A 21,214-nucleotide genomic window follows, 5' to 3' on the forward strand; every position below is an offset into this window, starting at 1 on the left:
GTGTGTGTGTATATATGTATTGTGTGTATATAGTTATATATGTACTGTATAGTGTGTATATATAGTGTGTGTGTCTTTGTGTGTGTGTATATATATAGTGTGTGTGTCTTTGTGTGTGTATATATATATAGTGTGTGTGTGTGTATAGTGTGTTTGTGTGTATATATAGTGTGTGTTTGTGTGTGTATTGTATATTTATATATATACAGTATATATATATGCACACATACTGTGTAGTTTGAGTGTGTACATGTATATATAATGTGTGTATTGCGTGTGTGGTGTGTGTACATATATAGTGTGTGTATGTAGTGTGTATGTACATGTACATTGTGTGTATGTAGTGTGTATGTACATGTACATTGTGTGTGTGTGGTGTATGTGTAGTTTGTGTGTACATATATATAGTGTTTGTATTGTGTGTATAGTTATATATGTACTGTATAGTGTGTGTGTGTATATATATAGTGTGTGTTTGTGTGTGTGTATATATATATATAGTGTGTGTGTTTGTGTGCGTGTGTATATATATATAGTGTTTGTGTGTGTATATATATAGTGTGTGTTTGTGTGTGTATATATAGTGTGTGTGTTTGTGTGTGTATTATATATATACAGTATATATATATGCTCACACACTGTGTAGTTTGAGTGTGTACATGTATATATAATGTGTGTATTGAGTGTGTGGTGTGTGTACATATATAGTGCGTGTATGTAGTGTGTATGTACATGTACATTGTGTGTATGTAGTGTGTATGTACATGTACATTGTGCGTGTGTGGTTTGTGTGTAGTTTGCGTGTACATATATATAGTGTTTGTAGTGTGTGTAGCTTGTGTGTATAGTTAGTGTGTGTCTACTGTGTGCATAGTGTGTGGGTGGGTGTATGTTTATATTGTATATTTTGTATATTGAATAGACGGAAAAGGAAAAAAGGAAGAAGGGAGGAAGCAAGGAAGTAAGGTAGGAGAGAGGGAAGGAAAGAAAAGAAAGAGATAGAAAGGAAGGAAGTAATGAAAAAAAGAGAGAAAGGAAGCAAGGAAACAAAAAGAGAGAGGAAGGAAGGAGGGAAAAAGAAAGAGAAAGAAAGAAAGAAAGAAAAAACATAGAGGAAGGAAGGAAAAAGGAAAAAAAGAAAAGTATATACACTTTTGTCAGTCTTGTTATTGTTTAGGGCAAGGAAGAGTTCTGAATGGTGACCAGGCTTATAGCATGCCAACATGCTGCGGATTTTCTATGATCCCACGTTACAGTCACATATGTAATGTGTTGCACCCCTTTATGTAATTAATGTGATCTCAGAGGATTATAAAATGAGGTTTTAGCAAGAAGAACATTGAGTGTTTTGATAATTTACGGCTACAAGGGCCATTTGTTTTCCATTTGCAGATCTCTCTCTTGTGTAAGTAATTGTCCCTGTTAACACAATACCTTTCACTGCTCTCTGCTGCTCTATAAATAATCCGGATTGAGATGTAAGGATATGACTTTCACAAGATTGGACAATTGATTAAATCTGTGACCTGCAATTGCGAATAATTTGGGCAGGCTATCTAAACAGATGAAGGCCTAAATTGCCTGGCTTGTATGTGAATTAATTCCTCATTCATCATCATTATCAAGTGATTGGTCTATTCATGCTCCTCATTCTGCAGGAACAGGAGTGGATTCAAAAAAGTCTATAGAAGACTCCAGTATCATCTGTTTATTCCAGCTCCCAGCACTTTACACTGAGAGAGGCTGAACATTTTATTTCTAGGGGGGTTGTGGTTCACAGCTTTGGCTTAAATATTTATGTAACGCCTTTATTACACATTGATCTAGCTCCGCTTCCAGAATCACCCCTCTGGTTCATTTACCAATCACTCTATACAATATTGGGTGAGATTGAAGAATTATCTTCTATGCAAATAATAGACAAAAAGTGGCCAAAAATTATGTTACCAAATGGAAAAACATGATTCGTTCCCATAAATATAAGCATTATAATAGATGTAATGGAAAGAAATGTACTCTATATATGACAGCTAAAATGAGGGTATGCTTAAATTAATCCATCACCCAAGACATCCCCAGCAGGTCCTAAAGCCTTCCAATGTATTATTATAAATACAAGATTATTTATTTCCATTAAATGGGAGTTATCTAGAAGTGAATCCTTGATATAAGCAATACCCTATACATACTGTACTGTTATCTCAGTAGGGATCAGTGATCTTATATGTCAGACTTGCATTTCTATAGACCCTATTTTGCCTGTGGACTGTTGAGGGCACCAGATATAACAGTATATATGACACCACCCTCTTGTTGACCTCAAGTCCTAGGTCGAATTATGGAACAATTAACACGTTTCCTTTGAGACTGAATAGACTGGAGACATGGTTTTGGAACAAAGGTCCAAGAACCGTTCATTAAACCATTGTAGTTGGCAAGCTGCTGTGCAGGACAACATATGGTGGTGGCTTCTCAGAATGACTGCTCAACTTGAGTTAAATAATGTAACAAATCGAGCACACCAATAATTGAGCACAAAGAAACTGTCAGGTATGTGAAGAGAGCAGGATGAGAGAGGATGAGAGTCTGGAAAGACCATATGATGGCGAGGAGCAGGCATAGAGGAGAAGTCTTCTACTGCACATCTCTGAAGGACACCAGCTCTGGAATTGCACAGACTGCTTGCTACAATGCAATGATGGTAACTAGTGGATTTCTCCAGTAATGTGACATGAAGTCGAATAATAGATAAAGGCTTGACTGATCGTACCAAGAAACTTTCCTCCACACCGTGTAAATTTACTTAACCAGATCTCTACGGGGATGATAAATTATTCACCAAGCTATTCATATCTCCCCTCCTGTTTACTCGCCTGTTAGCAATGCAGCTTTATTCTAAACATGTAGTTTGCAATTGGTTTGGTCACACTTACAAGAACACGCTTTAATAAGGCAATCAATCACATGCTAACAATCAGGGGGCTGCCTGGGACTCGGCTCTCTGTGCTTGATACGAGTCCATGGGGATCCTTGGGGAACCACAAGGACTTAACCAGATTGTCCTCAACCTTGCAAAGACCATAATCGTGCACTGAGGGTTATGTACCAAGATTGTATTATGGGCGACTAAAACCAAGCAAACGGGTTGTGTTCGTCTGGATCGCAGAAAGTAAATATAAATAGGTGTTTCATTGACTCTGGGCCTTATTGGCACCTAGAAAAACCATTAGAAATCCTGTTGGAAAATGATTGACTGTTTATGCTTTATATTAGTAATGTTCTTATTTTACTACTGGAGGTAGGAGCAATATCGCTGCTTTCTTCCATGCAAGATAGTGTGAAATGGTGACAATTCTACATGGTTTCTATGTAATATTTTGGGGATTTTTCTCAGGAAATGCAGTCAATGAATGAGTGTTGATTGGACACTGGAGCGTATATCATTGACCTCATATCTTCTAATATTGCACGAGACATCTAATTTACCTCCTTGCTAAATTGAAGAATTGAGAGCTGCTCTGTCTCCTCAAATAAACCAAGTTACTCGCTACAAGTCATTTAGCAACAGGAAAATAAATCATAGTGTATAACACAAGTGATGAGATATAGAAAAAAAGGAAGATATAAGTTAGATAGATAGATAGATAGATAGAAGCTTTGGGAGCTAATTCTGTAGATAGGATGAAAGAAAGAAAGAAAGAAAGAAAGAAAGAAAGAAAGAAAGAAAGAAAGAAAGAAAGAAAGAAAAAGAATTAGAAAACGGAACACAATAGGGAAATAGTTGGATATATGATGGATGCATGGTTGGATAGATAGATAGATAGATAGATAGATAGATATATGTTTCATGCTTTCACTGTTTTTTTTTCATTTCCATCTGAAGCAAAAGGTGAAAATTATATTCTGCAGCACATCAGTATTGTGGGTTTGCGTCGTCCCTAAATTAGTTCCCCCTCAAAAAAAAAAAAAAACAAATACAAAGTTACAACACTCATGTCCTTGAAATTATAATTTGTCCTTGCCTTTCTTTTATTGCAATTTGTAACAGATTATTGTAACAATGTTTTCATTAGATTGTTATTATCATTAGAATTTTGTTGAACTCGTCAAAATCATCTTCACAAAAGTCATCAACTGCAATGAAATATCCAACCCAGTTCTGAAAAATATTTCCAATAAAGCCTAAAAGGTAGACTGATATCCAGGTGGACAATTTTCAATGCAGCTTACATGTGCAACCAAAGCAAATATAAATAAAGGAAATGTAAACTAAAAATCCCTGAAAATCAAGTAGGAAAAAAAAATTAAAAAACAACATAAAACCCACAAGCCATGAAAATGAAGCTTTGTCCACAGGGCTTATTAGATAGAAAGTCCTTGTACTGTGCTGCATTTGCACTCATTTGCAGAGGTGGCTGTAGTCTGTAGAGATCTGGCTAGCTAATCCTTTCCCTTTGCGGCTTGTTAAGTTCTGGCAGAAGGTTTGCACGTTGAGGAAATTATTATACATTCAGAAAAACCCTCCTTACATATACATCACTTGATAATTTAATCAGTGTGTGCACTTTTCAGCAGCTGAGGATAAACCATTGGCATTCCCACCCAGACTTATCCAAAGCCCAGTGTCTGGTCCTAATAAAAATAATAATAAAAAACAATATATATTTATAAAATGATAAGAAATTATAAAGACTGTGACATTTCCATGGAAAGTCTCCTCCACGAATTGTGGCTTTGTGTACACTGCAGAAGGTGGTTTGTGTAATACTGTAAGATGATGGATAAAAGTAAACATACAAAGAAAAACATTTCATGTCAAACGTTTGGAATGAAAATGATATCTAAATGACCTTTTGTTCTGTGTTAACATAGCATTCAAGTATTCCAGACTGGTAATCCTAATCTACATACTGCATGTCCTTCATGTTGTCACATACAGTTTCATAAAATAAACAAGGTGGTGGCAAAGCCTATAAAATGATCATCCTGAAAAAGTATAGTCCTTTCTTTTCTAAATATTTGTTTGTTTTTTAAACTCAATCAGGAGAAGAAATGTGATGCCCTGATAAGTTCAGTAATGCCACCTACTGAATAGGGGCATTTTAAGACATGGACATGGCCCATGGCCAAGTCACTGAGGAAGAAGTGGGGGCAGGAGAAGCATCAGTTTTATCTGGTCAGTGGTACTTCTTCTCTCTGGTCTAAAGGGATAGTGGATTTGCTCAGGACTGATGGGGTGAAAGTGAGGAAGGAGTCTGATCTTGAGGATGATGAGCAGTTAAAGTCAGATGCTGCAGACCTTTGTGCCAGCCCATTGGGAGATGTAGAGTGGCATGCCAAGCAGGAGCATGGGGTGCCACCAGCAGTAAGTCCATGTGCAGGGGTTGCATAAATGGAAGGATGCCGAAAAGCACATAAGAGTTCTGGCCTAGGGTAAGGATGAGAGAGGACTCTGAAGGTGTCAAGTGGTCTCAGTGGGGAGCTAAAGGGGGTTGCAGCTGAGGCTGTAGTGGTGCCAATACCCATGTGAGAGTAGTAAGGAAGAGGTAGGTGAGATGGGAAAGGGTAAGGTAGGTTGCCAGTAGCTGCTGCATGGCTCATCATGTAGGTATAAAATGCTGGATCTGCAGGATGTGGCCAGGTCATTGCCAGCCGCTGACGTTTATCCTTCATCCTTCTGTTCTGAAACCATACCTGAAAAAAAACAGAATTGACACATTTTATATAAAAGAGGCATTAGACATTTAACAAAAAGTATCAAGTATCACTCAAGCTTCATGTATCATCTGAAAACGAAATAAATGCCCTGCTGATATAGCTGTGAAAATAAATGGAGAACTAAATCTATAACAATAACACTGAACCCCAACATTGCAAACACCATATCTGTTCCTTTATAAGATTAGAGAGAAGGGGCAGAAACTACTGTTGATGACAATTTTTTTATTTGAATAATATAGAAAACAGACTATAGTCATCATGTTCTCAGCCTGAAATGGCTGCTGACAGATAACAATAGATTGTAGAAGTGTAGATAATGTAGACTTCGGAATGGTGCTCTGGAGTATACTCAGGCCCTTTATGTATAGACCAGGGATGCAATTACCGTATCAGCTCCATACCTTGATAGTGGTTTCTGGCAGGTTCAGGGCTGCAGCCAGTTCACATCTCCTGGGCCTGGACACATAGTTCTCCCTGTAGAACTCCTTCTCCAGACGTGCTATCTGCTCCCTGGTAAAGGCTGTCCTGTATCTGCGCATCTGGTCCCCTGAACAGGACAAGGAGCTCTGAGATCCACCACTTGCCTTTGATGAATCGCTTCCATTCACAGGACTGCCACCCATGGTCTCAGAGCACTGACCTGCACACACAAGTCAAACACAAGACATTATGTTACAGTCATGGCCACCCCTCAGCCTGTTTATCTGGGACTTTAAGGGGAACACAACATGATGAGTCAAGTGGAATCATTCATCTACAAGTCATGTAGGAAAAATAAACATATGGCAAGTAGAATTGGGGGAATGCAACACCAAATGAAGAGCTGCACTCATCACACACCTATCGGGATTACATGCTAAAAAAACCCAAAATCTACAAAAGTAATTTCACGAATGAGACTATTATATGAAAGCCAAACTGGCCATGAAATGTAGCTTGTGCTTGCGTTTCGCTAGACAATGACAGGTCTATCAGTCACTGCGATCTCTGGTGCGAGCACTGACCATTATTGGCCATAACCCCTAAATTAGCGTGCATGTTCCAATTTCACAGTACAACCAGTCTGTCTCTTCACTAATCCATGTGCTCCTCAATAAATTAGAGGTAATGAAAAATAACATGGATGTCTTGTAATGAGAAGTGATGTCCTTTAAATTGGACGATTTTCTTTATCGCTCTGATTAGACACGATCTGTATGTTAACATAAAAAATCTGAATACCTTTGTGCCAATAATGGCCAAATAATGTTAATGTCATTGACATAAATTGAGAGAAGCCTATTATTATTGCTATTCTTTCTAATAGTATTGTTATTATTTGTAGTAATAGAAGAAGTAGAAGGAATATTATTATTTTCATTTAGATGGATATATAGCGCTCCTGCTGAGCATCAAGGCTACCTGGTCTCCTGAATGGACATGTAGGGGAAGATCTCGGACTTTTCCACCTTTGATATGGAACTTGGGCTTTTGTCAATAACACCCAAGTTTTCAAGAAACGATTTCCGATCTGGCGCCGGCTAGTAGTGAAAGTGAGAAGAAGATGAGGGAAGTCTGAGAGGGACATGTAAAGTAGGAGAGCAGCCAGGAGCCTCCAGCTCTCAGCTCATTGTCTTTATGGTCACCTACACACAATGTCCCAGACAAGGCTTCCTCAGCTCAGGCTTTGATCTTGAGTGCAGAGAAAGGTGTTAAGCTCCCTAGAGAAACCAGTGAATGAGCAAGATCCCAAAAATAAAGCTGCTCGGTGCTCCATATATTATCATAGACTGCACAGCAATGAGCAGAACAATAACGTGGAGTAATAGGAATGGATGACTGTACGAGGAATGGTCATTACAGTCACTGCTCAGTGCACAAAATGAGGAGGATTTAACATTGCTGATATATCAAAAACACATATAAGGAGCTAAATATAAACCCAAGTAAGCTGATAAACAGGTACTGTCTTAGCTATAACAATATAAATGGTTGTCTGTATACACATATACCTATGTATATCGTCATTATAGTATATACGTATACACATTGCTTATGGCAAACATCTGATGTATGACTTGATTTTCCTGTATACTGGTACCTTTGCTGTGTTGGTAGTCGTTGCTGGCTGTGGTGCAGTCCGGGGTGCAGCTTACTTCAATCTCCTCGTAAAAATCCGACTCGGTGTCCGAGCTGCTGTGATGCCCCTTGGCAGATAATGGGTCCGGGTGGGGTGAGGGATGGAGCAGCGCTGCTGACGACCTGCTGCTGTCCGCATCGGTCCCTGATACAACCTCCACCTCCTCCTCTGCCCTCTCCCTGGATGCCAAGGGGCCAGATCTAGGGCTCAAGCAGCTCCTAGGAATGATTTTCTCCTGCGGCTCCTGAATGGGGCTTCCCACTGTGTCCGACAAATTAGACATTCTCTTGCCAACTAGAGTGCCAAGTTGTCCTCCCTCCAGAAACATGAGCATGTCCTTCCTGGCTTCCATGGTGTGTGCGAGTGTGAGCCAGACAGGACTAGATAGAGAGAGACACAGCTGATGACCCTGCGCTGCCTGCACGCTCCTGTGCTGGACTGGCTCTGGGAGGGATCACCATTGCCCTCTTCTTCTAAGCTGTCATCCTTAATGGTGCAATCGTCATTACAGAACCTCTGCTGACGCCACTCATTGATTGCTGCTGCTGCTGCCGGATAAATAGCAACGTCCGCCACCTCCAAGATGAAAGAGGAGCCCGAGCTAATGCTTTCTGGACTGACTGATGAACACGAGGATGCGCCAAGTGTGAACACACATCTGGAGTCAGCAGCAGCAGCAGCACTCTGCCCTGCCTCTGTTCCGCAGGGATCAGTAATGGCCTCACCAGCTCTCACTCCATAATTAAGCTTTTACTTTATTTTCTCTTTGTTGCATAATTCATCAGAGGATTCATAACTTTTCCCTTTTTTTCTATTTTTTTTTTCTTAAGAACCGTTGTGAAGTCCATTCACTTATCATTCATAATTCAGTGCAGCTACACTAGTGCCAGTCTCAGTGTCATCACAACTTTTTTTTTTCTATGGTGGGAACATTTTTTAGGGATTTTTTTTACTTGTTCTCCACTGAAATTGCTCCAACTTTACATTTTCAAGGCTCCTCCTGTAATGATATTGTCTTTTATTTGTTACAGATACCAGGCAGAGATCAACATGGAACTTTTATTTTTACATAACTATCTTCTGTCGCCTGTCACTGGCTCTGCAGCACAGATCAGGTAAAGATCACACCCATGGTGGGCTTTCTACTTATTGTACCCCATAGCACAGATGGAGACAATTTACATATAAATCTAATGTTTTAGCAGATGGATGGATTGATGGATAGATAGGCAATAGAATAGTTATATATATATATATTAAAAACTATATATATAGTTAAAGTTATATACATATATATATATATTTTTAATGTATGTATACAGCTTTTAAATAATGTACACACAGAGATATATATATATTAAAATCGTAATATCACGCTTGTGAACATCATTTATACTACTGATATTGCACGTTACTGTATTATTAAACATGCTACATAGATTCATTGACTCGTTTCATTATGTAATATATTTTACAATTTTGAAAAATACCCTTGGCAGCATTGGGTTTAATGTCAGTGCTTTTTTTTGTAGTTTTTTTTATTGACTTTTCAAGTGTATTTAGATTTCCATCATAAAGAGGAGGCAAGTGGTTCTCACAAATCACCAGCAGCATAAGAACAGAAATATGAATGCTACTTTTCCCAGGGGACCAAGTTATGTATTTTAACCACCTCCAGCTCTGCCATATGGGGAATGGAAGGGGAAAGTCTTGTATATTACTCTATTATTACCGAGGGCTTCCATCATGCAAACTAATAATAATAGTGGTGACAGTTAGTAGTCAATGACAGTCTCTAATGCAGGGGAAGAAAGGGGAATTTCACTGAAACAAAAACTAAACAGAAGTTGCACAGGATCTGAGGGTAAATAAAATCAATATATGGAAAGACAGACACAACTTTACTGGGACACATGTCAAGAATACAGTTGCAAAATCAGGCTTTTCTATACATTCCCAATATTATAGCCATTGTAGCACCTTATTGGAAGAGGACTGGGTGTCTGGTCATTCTCAGCAGACTCTTGGCTTTTTTCTTCTGCATCCTTTCAAGGACAGGTAATGCCTTCTAGCTATGCTTTCATTGTATGAATTTAATGCCATATCCATTGTATCCAGTGCTCATTGGATAATAGACATATGTTATATAGCCACAAATATTGTAAATGATGCTCTGTCACATAGCAGCTGCTGGCTCTATGAATGTAATGCATGGTTGCTTTAACCTCCTGGGTGCCAGGACAATACGTTGCTGACTCAGCTGGCAATCAGGGGGTTAAGCACATGGCTTATCAGTCGTATAAGATATATAAACAGTCTAAAGCGCTAATAATGAATTCTAGTTTACAGGTCTTAATTTTAAAAAGCCAGTGCTTTACGTCCTCGTTTTAATTATTTTGTTAGTCCCATGGCAATAATTAAGCAATTTAATTGGCATCATACAGCACTTTACATGGGATATGCTTGCCATAGAAAATGTATGAGCCTCTGTTCAACCTGTGCTCATTTAATGTTTTTAAAAGCCATTTCCCCCTTTTAGACCATCAAGGTTTAGCGGCACAATGGATTTTTTTTGGAAGCAAGGACGGGGGTGGGCTGGGGGGGATAATAACCATATGAGAGACAGAGCTACCACTAATTACCATGAGACAATGGTGACAGGTGACGGCTCCTGACCTCACAGGGAAAGTATAGAGAATAAATCGTTTATTTTTCACTCTTGTAAAATGGGATTAATTGCACGAATATTTGAAAAGAATATATGTAATTTTTATTTTGATCTGAATGTTTATCTATGTATCCACACACATGTGTGTGTACACTTAGATCTATACACACATAAATGTATCTATACATCTATTTATGGATACATACATATAAGCAAGGTAGATTACATAGTAAAATTAGACAGCACTATGAAAGGGTGGACGGGAAATGTTCATTTTTATGGCTGGTATGTTGCATGCTATACAAGCTTTGTAAACTTTGCAGTTTACATTGTTTATTTTATATTTTCTTATGTAATGCCCAACTATTGGAAGAGTTCTGAGGTTAACAACATGTTGAAAACATTATATTTCAGTATATTCTTATATTCGTTGAATGCAATTGCTTGTTCATATACTGGCTGACGTTCAAATTGACATGAAAAGAAGGGAGTGGAGTTACCCTTTAATTTTTGTTAATATTTTCACTAATTCCAAGTTGAAAAATATTCAGAATGTAAAAGATATACATAACTTGGATTTTAAGAGAATGGTAAAGAAAATGTACCCGGATTGCTATTTATTAGCTATCAAATTAGGAAAGGAGACAATACATTTTATCTTTAGCTAGGTTTCCATCTATTCTCTGTGTGACAAATTCATGCTCTCCTACCTTTTATTTTCGAATGTAAACGATCTGGTGCAACCAAATTAGAAAAAAAAAGCAGAACTACAGAACGTAAATAGCCCCATAAAATCTTACAAACTTTCCATTAAACTGTCGGTATTTTAAAGTCAGCGCCTGATTGTCTCCATGCTAACCACAGGGCAAAGCCAACTACAATACAGCTACCAGTATATAGGAATCCCAAACCATCAAACAGTAAAACAATTACTCCAGTGTAAACAAACATAAGCCAAGGAGGCAAACAAATATATCACTAGAATACAATTATATACCAGGTTTAGAGACCTTAGGAAACCTGCAATCTATAATCAGTTTTGCATAAGGTTGCACCATATATAATTGGATTGCAGTCTGCTGACCTTGACATGCGCATGCCAAGTGTTCAGGATATGTGTAAAGCAAAGTGAAAGACTGAATTATTAAAAAAAAATTGTATTAATTATAATTGGAAGGCATTTCCTGTAGGTTCCTATCAAGATATCTTTAACTTATGTTATTGCACCTGGAAATTAATTGTGGAGAGTAGAAGCAATTCATTGTGTATTTACAGCATAATTCTCAGGTAACCTTTCATTAAGGCTAAGCTCCCACAATAAGTATATGGTGCATTTTTCTTTCTGATGCATAATACATTTCTAGCAGAGTGGGTGAAATTACTGTAATAGTCTCATTTCCACTGTGCAGGTTTTTTTTAATGCTGCACATACTGACGTGCGTTTTCTAAATCCACAGCATGTCAATTTGTCTTGCTGCAAATATGCATATAATTTGCATTTCATCCTCTATAGACTTGACTGATATGTGGAGAATGAACAGATTAAAATTTCATGGGTTTTTAATCTTTTACCACAGTAAAAATGTATGCAATCCACACATGACTTTATCAATAAAGTTGTTTTTTTTTTTTAATCAAAGCTAAGTAACTCAATAATCAGGGGGTGTCCAAAACCAAGTGTTTTTTTTTTCTTTTTTTCTTTCCAAGAAATGGCATACAAGAAAAAGACAAAAACTGCAGCTGAAAAAAATGCGATAAAAAATTATGGAAAAAATAAAAACTAAAAAAAAATGCAAGTAGCCAGAATTATCTAATTAGGACAGAAATGCTGCAAAAATAATTGCATCAAAACACTCACTGTGGGAACATAGCCTAAAAGGGGTTCCAGGTTTAATGTAAATACATCTTAAGATTAACTTTGTGCTGTCTGCTGTGAAAACAAATTAATCCACATTTTCAAGATCTCAAATTGTTGTCAGTGAATAGAAACAATATTGTAAATGCTCAGATTAATGAGACAATGGTATCAAAAGTCTCTGTTACTACACAATAAGCAGAAACATCTCCTGGCTCTGATAGCTTGCAGCATTGTACAAATGTAGGTGAAATAGATCAGAAGATCAGATTTTCACAGTGGATTTTTAGATCTCTATTTGTTTTTAAATCTTACCCTTGAAAATAATTCAGGGTTAGCTGCAGCACAAAAAAAAAAAATAATAATAATAATAATAATAATAATAATAATAATAATACAACTGTTCCACTCCTAATTTTGGCTGACAAATACTGATGTGAAATACTGACCAAATACTGATAGTGTGATCGCAACCTCAGATGAAAACTGGCAGTATGCCGTAAAATATGCACATTTAGTGTGTTTGATGGATTTCTTTGGACCCTTGTGTACTTTACTGTAATTCACAGTGATGCAGATCTTTAATGTGGAATTTGGCACCAAAATCTTCAGAAAATGTACCCTTATATGAACTAGTGCTAAAATCAGACGTGCATGTATTTGTTTTTCCAATAAATTTTATTAAATTTTATAATAACCGGGAAAGGGAAAGGGTAGGGGGAAAGGGAAATAATGCATTGTCATGCAATCAATCCATAAAAAATACATAGAACAGATAGATATTTGTCAGATCAAAAACATAGTCAAAATGTTTTACACAAATATAAACTAGAAATAAAAAACAATGCCCTTATGGAAATAGTTCTATCCAATGGTTCCATTTACAAGCAAATTTGTTAAAGCAGTTATTTGAAATAGCAATTTTATTTTCATAAGATTTATGTAAAGAAGTTTTATTAATTAAATCTTGTAATGAGGGAATATTAGGGGACTTCCAAAAAAAAGCAATATTATTTTTGGTAACTAAAAAAAAGTGAAGAATAAGTTGTCTTAAGGATGGATTGAACTGATCAATGCCTATAGAGAGTAAGGCCAACTGAGGGGTTAAAATAAAATCATTAATATTTAAAATTTGACCAACCAAGGACTCAACCTCTGTCCATAATGGTCTAATCTTTGACATGACCAGTATATGTGAAATAGAGAACGTGATGTATTTGTAACAGGTTTTCACATAGTTTTTCTTAAAAATGCTGAATGCAATTCATATAAAGTTTATTTTTTTCTGTCATTACCCCATAGGTTTTTAATATAGATAATGAAATCCACTTAAAGGGGTTATCTGTGACTTTAACTTTTTTACTATTGGCCTAAGAACTAACAGGCAGGTAGTTGCTAACCAACTACATGTTATACCCAATGCTGATCTCTGCTGGTGATTCAGCAGCTTCCGCTGCCATCATGGCGGCAAAGCTGTCCAACTGCAGTGATCTGTCAGTCAATCAGCATGACAAAGGCAGTCACACCCCGTACACAAAGCAGCCCAGAAGAGCTGCTCTGTTGATATGGAGCAGCTGAATCGCCAGCAGGAGCGGTGGGTGACCGCTCTGAGTCGGCAATGGGTAGAACAATTACCGTATTTTTCCGACCATAAGATGCACTTTTTTCCCCAAAAATTTTTGGGGAAAGTGGGGGGTGCATCTTATGGTCGCAATACACGGTACTAACCTGGTGGCTGGTGGCAGCGGGCGGGACTCTGCGGTGCGGTGGTGGCAGCGGGCGGCACTCTGCGGTGCAGTGGTGGCAGCGGGCTGTGCTCCGGTGCAGGGGCGGTGGCTCCGCCGGCATTTCTTCACAGCCCGGAGGCCTCCCGCACTTCCTTTGCTGGCCGCCGCCATGTTGCGGTGGCCTCCGGGAGCATGGACGCCAGAAAGATGGCCGCCGGTCCGGGGACGGCGCATGGGCAGCTTCAGATCTCGTTCCGAGATCTCGGGGGACGAGATCTTGTTGCCGAGATTTGAATCTCGTCCCCCGAAATCTCGGGACGAGATCTGATCCCGCGCATGCGCCGTCCCCGGACCGGCAGCCATCTTTCCGGCGTCCATGCTCCCGGTGGCCACCGCAACATGGCGGCGGCCAGCAAGGGAAGTGCGGGGGGCCTCCGGGCTGCGAAGAAATGCCGGCGGAGCCGCCGCCCCTGCATCGGAGCACAGCCCACTGCCACCACCGCACCGCAGAGCGCCGCCCGCTGCCACCACCGCAGAGCCCACCTGCCCCAGCACAGCTGCCCCTGCCTCAGCACAGCTGCCCCAGCCCCAGCGCTGCTGCCCCTGCCCCAGCACAGCTGCCCCTGCCCCAGCACGACTGCCCCAGCACAGCTGCTCCAGCACAGCTGGCCCAGCACTGCTGCCCCTGCCCCAGCACTGCTGCCCCTGCCCCAGCACAGCTGCCCCTGCCCCAGCCCAGCTGCCCCAGCCCCAGCACAGCTGCCCCAGCACAGCTGCCCCTACCCCAGCACAACCAACCTGCCCCAGCACAGAGCCGCCACCGCACGAGCCTGGACCACTGAATGACCCCGTGACTACTTCTCCACCTGTGCCGGATCCCTTCCCAGGTAAGCTGAATTCGGACTGTAAGTCGGACCCCCATTTGACACATTATTTTTTTTTTCCCCTATTTTCCTACTGAAAATTGGGGTGCGTCTTATGGTCCAGTGCGTCTTATAGTCCGAAAAATACGGTAGATAGCGGCCTCTGTTAGCAACTACTTGGCAGTTATTTTTTAGGTCCGTAGTAAAAAAAAAAGAAGTAAAATAGTCCTGGACAACACCTTTAAGAACGCAAGTTAAAAATTGTTGTATGAAATAAAAATGGCACCAAAAAGACGCTAATAGTATTTGTAAAGGGATGTTTATGGCCTCCATGGACATCCAATAAAGGTCAGCCAAACCCACCAATTTTTTCAGAACTGACCAGCTATCTAATGCATATAGGCCTCCTTTCAACTGTATATGGGCAGCCTTCCAACTGTTGGGGGCCATAATGATTGGGTGGTTGGAATTCAATAGCTAGATTTTTTTGCATTCAGTGGGGAGATAATAGAGTCATCTGGAAATCTGGCTGACAGTAATCTAATTTATATGGCCAGCATTAGGTGCATTTACACTGCACAATTATCAGGAACGAACCTTTAAGGGAGACTCGTTCTTGGTAGTTGTGAAGTGCAAACAGGATACCAATTTCCCAATGTATGAATGCTTGTTCGTCAGGTGAAATTAATTTTAGATTTTCTTAAAAGATCATTGTTCTCTGCAACAGATTGTCCTGTGTAACCAACAATCTTATTACTGACCGTCCTGTGCACATAGACAGGCAATTAAACAACGCCTACTGATTAGCAAACATGTAGCTGATCAGTGGTCGTTTATTGACACTAGTCGGCTGGAGTAAACTCAGCTTTTTTAAATATATATTTAAGATAAGCCCATTGTACTATTTTTTAATGGAATTACTTACAGAAAGTCCATATAAATATATGATAGTCTAGATCTGGATAATATCTCACCACTTTATCTTATGTAAATCTAGTCCAGAGAACTTCAAAAACATTTACAAATTTGGCAATCTAGTTAGCAGCTTTCCAACTTTTTTACTTTGTATGTTTACTGTTCCTTTAATGTGTACCTCCATTTATGGCAATAAATCCTGAGAGAATTTACTTTATAGTGTTCTCCTGTAGACATTTCTTTCTTGTGATAATACGGTATAAAATGCCCAGTGTCCAAGCAAAATGGCCTAAGGCTATGTGCCCACGTTGCAGAAATGCAGAGGAATTGTCCGCAGCATTTCCGCAACTACCCGCCGCAGGTAGATCGCACGCGGAATTCGCATGCGCTTTCCAGCAAAATACAAGCGTTATGCAAGCGTTTTTAGCTTGCAGAATTCAAGCGCTTTTCCAAGCGATTTGAAGCATCGCAAAAGTGATTGACATAGTGCTTGACAAGTGTGACCAACTTTTTACTATTGATGCTGCCTATGCAGCGTCAATAGTAAAAGATAGAATGTTAAAAATAATTACAAATATAAAAAATATGGATATACTCACCTTCTGTCGGCCTCCGATCTCCTCAGCGGCGCTCCCAGTCCTCAGCGGCGCTCCCAGTCCGTTCCGGTCTGGCGTGCTTTGCGAGAATGACCTTGGTGACGTCACGCGACCACGACATCACAAAGGTCATTTTGTCGCAAAGAACACCTAGGAAGCAACGCTGAGGACCGGGAGGACTCCGGGGGGCTGACAGAGGGTAAGTATATCCCTATTTTTTATTTTAATTCTATGTTTTACAGGAATATGGTACCCACAAGTCTCCTCTCCTCCAGACCCTGGGTACCATCCGCACATGAAACGCTCACTTTACGCATGGAGGGAATAGTCACATGCGTAAAGTGAGCGGTACCATGCAATCCTATGGCAGCGGAATCGCCGCGATACCGCAAAATTAATGGACATGCTGCAGATTTTTCCGCAATGCGATTCCGCAGAGGAAAAATCCGCACCATTGGCACAGCAACTGCGGAATCCCATAGGATTGCATGGGATGCATTTTATCTAGAGATTTTTATGCTTTTCCGAGGCGGCCTTGCCACTGCGGAAATGCTTAAAAAATGCAACGTGGGCACACAGCCTAACAACTACTTGTAAGAACACTTTGCTACAAAGCCAATCATAGTTATGTAACCCACATTTACATATGTTCATACAGTGATCTTGAAAGTTTGTGAACCCTTCAGAATTTTCGATATTTCTGAAAAAAGTTTACCAGAAACTTCATGAGCCAAATAATAATAATAATAATAATTTTTATTTATATAGCGCCAACATATTCTGCAGCGCTTTACAGTTTAACAGTTTCAAAACACAAGTCATAAGTAACAACGCTAACAATACAATAATTAAAGCAAAATAAGACGACCCTGCTCGTGAGAGTTTACAATCTACAATGAGGTGGGGGAGATACAAAGTACAGGTGTGTATTTACAATGATGGTCCAGCCATCTTGAGGGAGTGAGGGATGGATGGAGATAGTAAATGGGCTACACATGCACACTTACACATAGAATGACTTTGATTAGTGAACGTGATAGGCCGCTCTGAACAAATGTGTTTTGAGGGAGCGCCTGAAACTGTGCAAATTGTGGATAGTCCTATTTTCTTGGAGTAGAGCATTCCAGAGGATTGGCGCAGCACGGGAGAAGTCTTGGAGTCGGGAGTGGGAGGTACGGATTAGTGCAGAGATTACTCGAAAGTCGTTTGCAGAGCGCAGTGGTCAGTTAGGCCGATAGACAGAAGTGAGGGAGGAGATGTAGGGGGTGCTGCACTGTGGAGAGCTTTGTGGGTGAGAAGAAGTACTTTGAATTGGATCCTATAATGAATGGGCAGCCAATGTAATGTTTTTTATTGAGGAAAATGACCCACTATAACATGAAGGTGAGTAATAAAACTATATGAAACTTTGCCTCCAGTATCTGGTGTGATCACCTTGTGCAGCAATAGCCACATCTAAGCGTTTTCAGCAATTAATCCTGCTTGCAGGAATTTTAGCCCAATCCTTTCTATAAAACAGTTTCAACTCTGTTATGTGGGTGGACTTCTCCCATAAAACTATTTATTTCACGTCTAGGGCTGTTTCTGGCATCAGGCAAGATGAGCGCCTAGCCTCAGGCGGTAGTCCAAAGTGTCTCTAAACAAGTGGCATTTTGCCTTTAAGCAAGGAGTAGGAATTGGTTTATTTTTTTTTTTCAAAATGGTTGTTAAGCCAATAGTCAATTCAGAGAGCAGGTATATCGCTGGCTCCCTGATCTCTGCATTCAATTCTGTTTGCATCTTTCAGATGCAAACACAATTACAAATATGAGCAGCATGCCGACACTTCCAGGATCGAGATGATGTGCAAAAGCATGATTAGGTCACCTGATCTTGCCGCTGATGTCACTGCTGCATCACAAAGGCAGTAAAATGCAGGGAAGATAAGCACTCCACCATAGTGGAGCAAAAGAAACAAGGTGCTTTTTTTGTAGAAGGGGGAGATAGGCTTTGTGAGAGCACAGTGTGGTTGGTATGGTTGGTAGCATGAGGAGGACAATGTGGAAATAGGGCCAGCCAAAGGGAGAAAAGTGTGACAAGATAGCAAGAAATAGACACAGTATGGAGAGGGGGTGACGATAACATAGTGATGAGCACAGTGTGGCGAGATAACATAGAGAAGTGGTAGTATGGGGGAGAAACATTGTGAGAGCACAATGTGAAGAGGGGGCAGAGTGACAGGTGGCAGCATGGTTGGGCATTGTGTTGGAACAGTGTGAAAATAGGGCAGCATTTGGGGCAATGTAATGTAGGTATTGAAGAAGGGGACAGCATGGAGGGGACTAGTAGAGAGGGGACAGTGTGAAGTGGGACAGTGTAGTTCTTTTAGTTCATATTCATAAAGGCAGAAAGTGTGATGGTTTTAGTTCATAAGAGTGGACAGTGTGGAGGCAATGTAACCATGTGCTATATTTTGTGTACAGAACATAAGTAAGGCACAATTATTTATTCAGTGTCACAGCATGGGACATTATAATGATACTTTTAGTTTTAAATGCACTCTCTTGGGGTGTGCTGTACAAGGCCAGAGAACAGGAAAATCTGCAGAGGTGAGCTGTGGATGTGAAAAGTCAAAATGCCGAATAGACCAAATGGAAATGAAAGGGATGAGAACTCCAATCAGAGAAGACATCAGCTGTAAGATACTTAGATATAAATATTTATTTGTGATGCCAACTTCATCTGATCAGTAGTGTGGTTCCTGTATGGTCTGCAGTCTGATGATGGCTGGTAACAACAACTCCCAGCATCTAATTACCATTGTTAAGAACATTTTGGGAGTTGTAAGTGCTCATGTGATACAAGTTTATATGGAGGGAGCTAGCCTGTGTATTCATGTACTGATGGTAGTTCTGGTGCTGCATTCATGTACTGATTAGGATTCTAGTGATCTATACTTGTACTAATGACGGTTCTGCTGTTGTATTCCTGTTCTGATGATGGTTCTGATGATGTATTTGTATACTGATGATGATTACAGTACTGTGTTTATGTACTAATGATAGTTCTGGTGCTGTTGATGTATTCATGCAATGATGATAGTTCCGGTGATGTATTCATGTTCCAATGGTGGTTCTAGTGCTGTAGTAGTAGTATTTATGATGGCTATGGTGCTGTATTTATGTATGAATGATGGTTCTGGTGACATTTCTATACTTTTATTGGTTCTGATCCTGTACATACATAGCAATCCATAACTTGTCAGATGAGGGGCTACATGGCTATGCTAATAAAGTTTGTTCCATTTGGCAAGTTAAAGATTTCTACATCTGTTTTATATTAAGACCATTGAACCTTTGTATTTGAAGTCCATTGTCTCTGCTGGGACTTGCCGGGTCTCGCTGTTTGAGGACATCGCAAAACCAGGGATTGGAGAAGCAGGAAGCTCATCTGCATATTTCCGTTGCATTCTGGGAAGAGGAGAAGAGTCTCCTTAAGCTGAGTTTCCACCCATCATAGCCTGCATCAGCAATATGGAAGAGAAGAAAGTCCACATGGTCACCTGCAACACATGCTACATGTTTACAGATCTTTTGGCCCAAAAACTCAACTTTACCTGTCAGAAGTGCAAACTTGTTGCCCGCTTAGGGGAAAAGGTGCAGGGACTGGAAGAAAGAATAGCAACATTGAAGGTAATTAAAGAACATGAGGACTTCTTGGATGAAGCAGAAGCAACCATTCAGGATTTGGAAAGTGAGAAAAGTTTCAGAGCACATACAGAGGCTGAAAAGTGGAGCCATGTGAGGAAAAGAAGCAAACGGATCAAGTGGTCATCACCACCCACACAGCTTAGCAACCAATATGAAGCCCTCATGCTGGAGAACGAAAATGGCACAGCTCAGGATGATACCATATCTACAAGAGAAGACACACTATCAACAAAAGTTACTCTGTCAACAAAAGCGGAAACAAATGACACTCAAAAACACTCACGAGCAACAAGCAGTGCGTCCGGAAAGAAAAGAAAAGTGGTAGTTGTGGGCGACTCACTACTAAGAGGCACGGAGGCAACTATCTGCAGGCCGGACATAACCGCATGAGAAGTATGCTGCCTCCCAGGAGCAAAAATCAAGGATGTGGCCAACAGGATACCAACTATCCTCAAATCCAAGGACGACTACCCTTTCCTACTGATACTTGTAGGCACAAATGACACGGCAAGAAATGACCTACCAACTATCTGCGAAGACTTTGAAATTCTGGGGAAGAAAATAAAGGAACGGAACGTACAGGCTGTTTTCTCATCAATCCTCCCAGTCGATGGTCATGGCATCAGAAGATGGAATAGGATACTAGAGGTGAACAACTGGCTACGACGGTGGTGCAGGCAGCAAGGATTTGGATTCTTGGACCATGGTGCGAATTACCTCTACGATGGACTTCTTGCAAGAGATGGGATACACCTCACAAAACCTGGGAAACACACATTCGCCAGAAGACTTGCCACACTCATCAGGAGGGCTTTAAACTAGAAGAAGAGGGGATGGGAGGAAAAACAGTAGACAAGAACATGCAGCAGAAGGACAAACTAATCAAGGATACTAGATGTGGTAAAGAGGACCCAAGACAGGGTACTCAGAAGGAAGCTAAGAAAAATGAAGCAAAACTTCTTTCCTGCATGCTGACCAACGCAAGAAGCCTGACCAATAAGATTGAAGATCTGGAGTTGGTAATGTATGAGGAAAAATACGACATAGTAGGAATAACTGAG

General features: G+C 40.2%; 1 protein-coding gene across 2 annotated transcripts in view; it reads right to left on the reverse strand.

Moving 5' to 3' along the window:
- Positions 1-4,015: 4,015 nt before the first annotated feature.
- Positions 4,016-21,214, reverse strand: part of EVX1 (even-skipped homeobox 1) — a 30,126-nt gene continuing 12,927 nt past the window's right edge. The window contains exons 1-3 of one of the 2 annotated variants that reach the window (XM_073582267.1): positions 7,802-8,331; positions 6,123-6,361; positions 4,016-5,694 (exon numbers count right to left, since the gene is read on the reverse strand). In XM_073582267.1, coding sequence (XP_073438368.1) covers positions 5,170-5,694; positions 6,123-6,361; positions 7,802-8,192 — 1,155 coding nt within the window. In that variant the 5' untranslated portion in view covers positions 8,193-8,331 and the 3' untranslated portion in view covers positions 4,016-5,169. Of the gene's footprint in view, positions 5,695-6,122; positions 6,362-7,801; positions 8,332-21,214 lie in introns of those variants that run through there. The other variant, XM_073582268.1, reaches the window with a different exon arrangement.

Source organism: Dendrobates tinctorius, unplaced genomic scaffold, assembly GCF_039654945.1.
Source record: "Dendrobates tinctorius isolate UK_male_01 unplaced genomic scaffold, ASM3965494v1 ptg000070l, whole genome shotgun sequence".
In the NCBI taxonomy this organism is placed as follows: domain Eukaryota; kingdom Metazoa; phylum Chordata; class Amphibia; order Anura; family Dendrobatidae; genus Dendrobates; species Dendrobates tinctorius.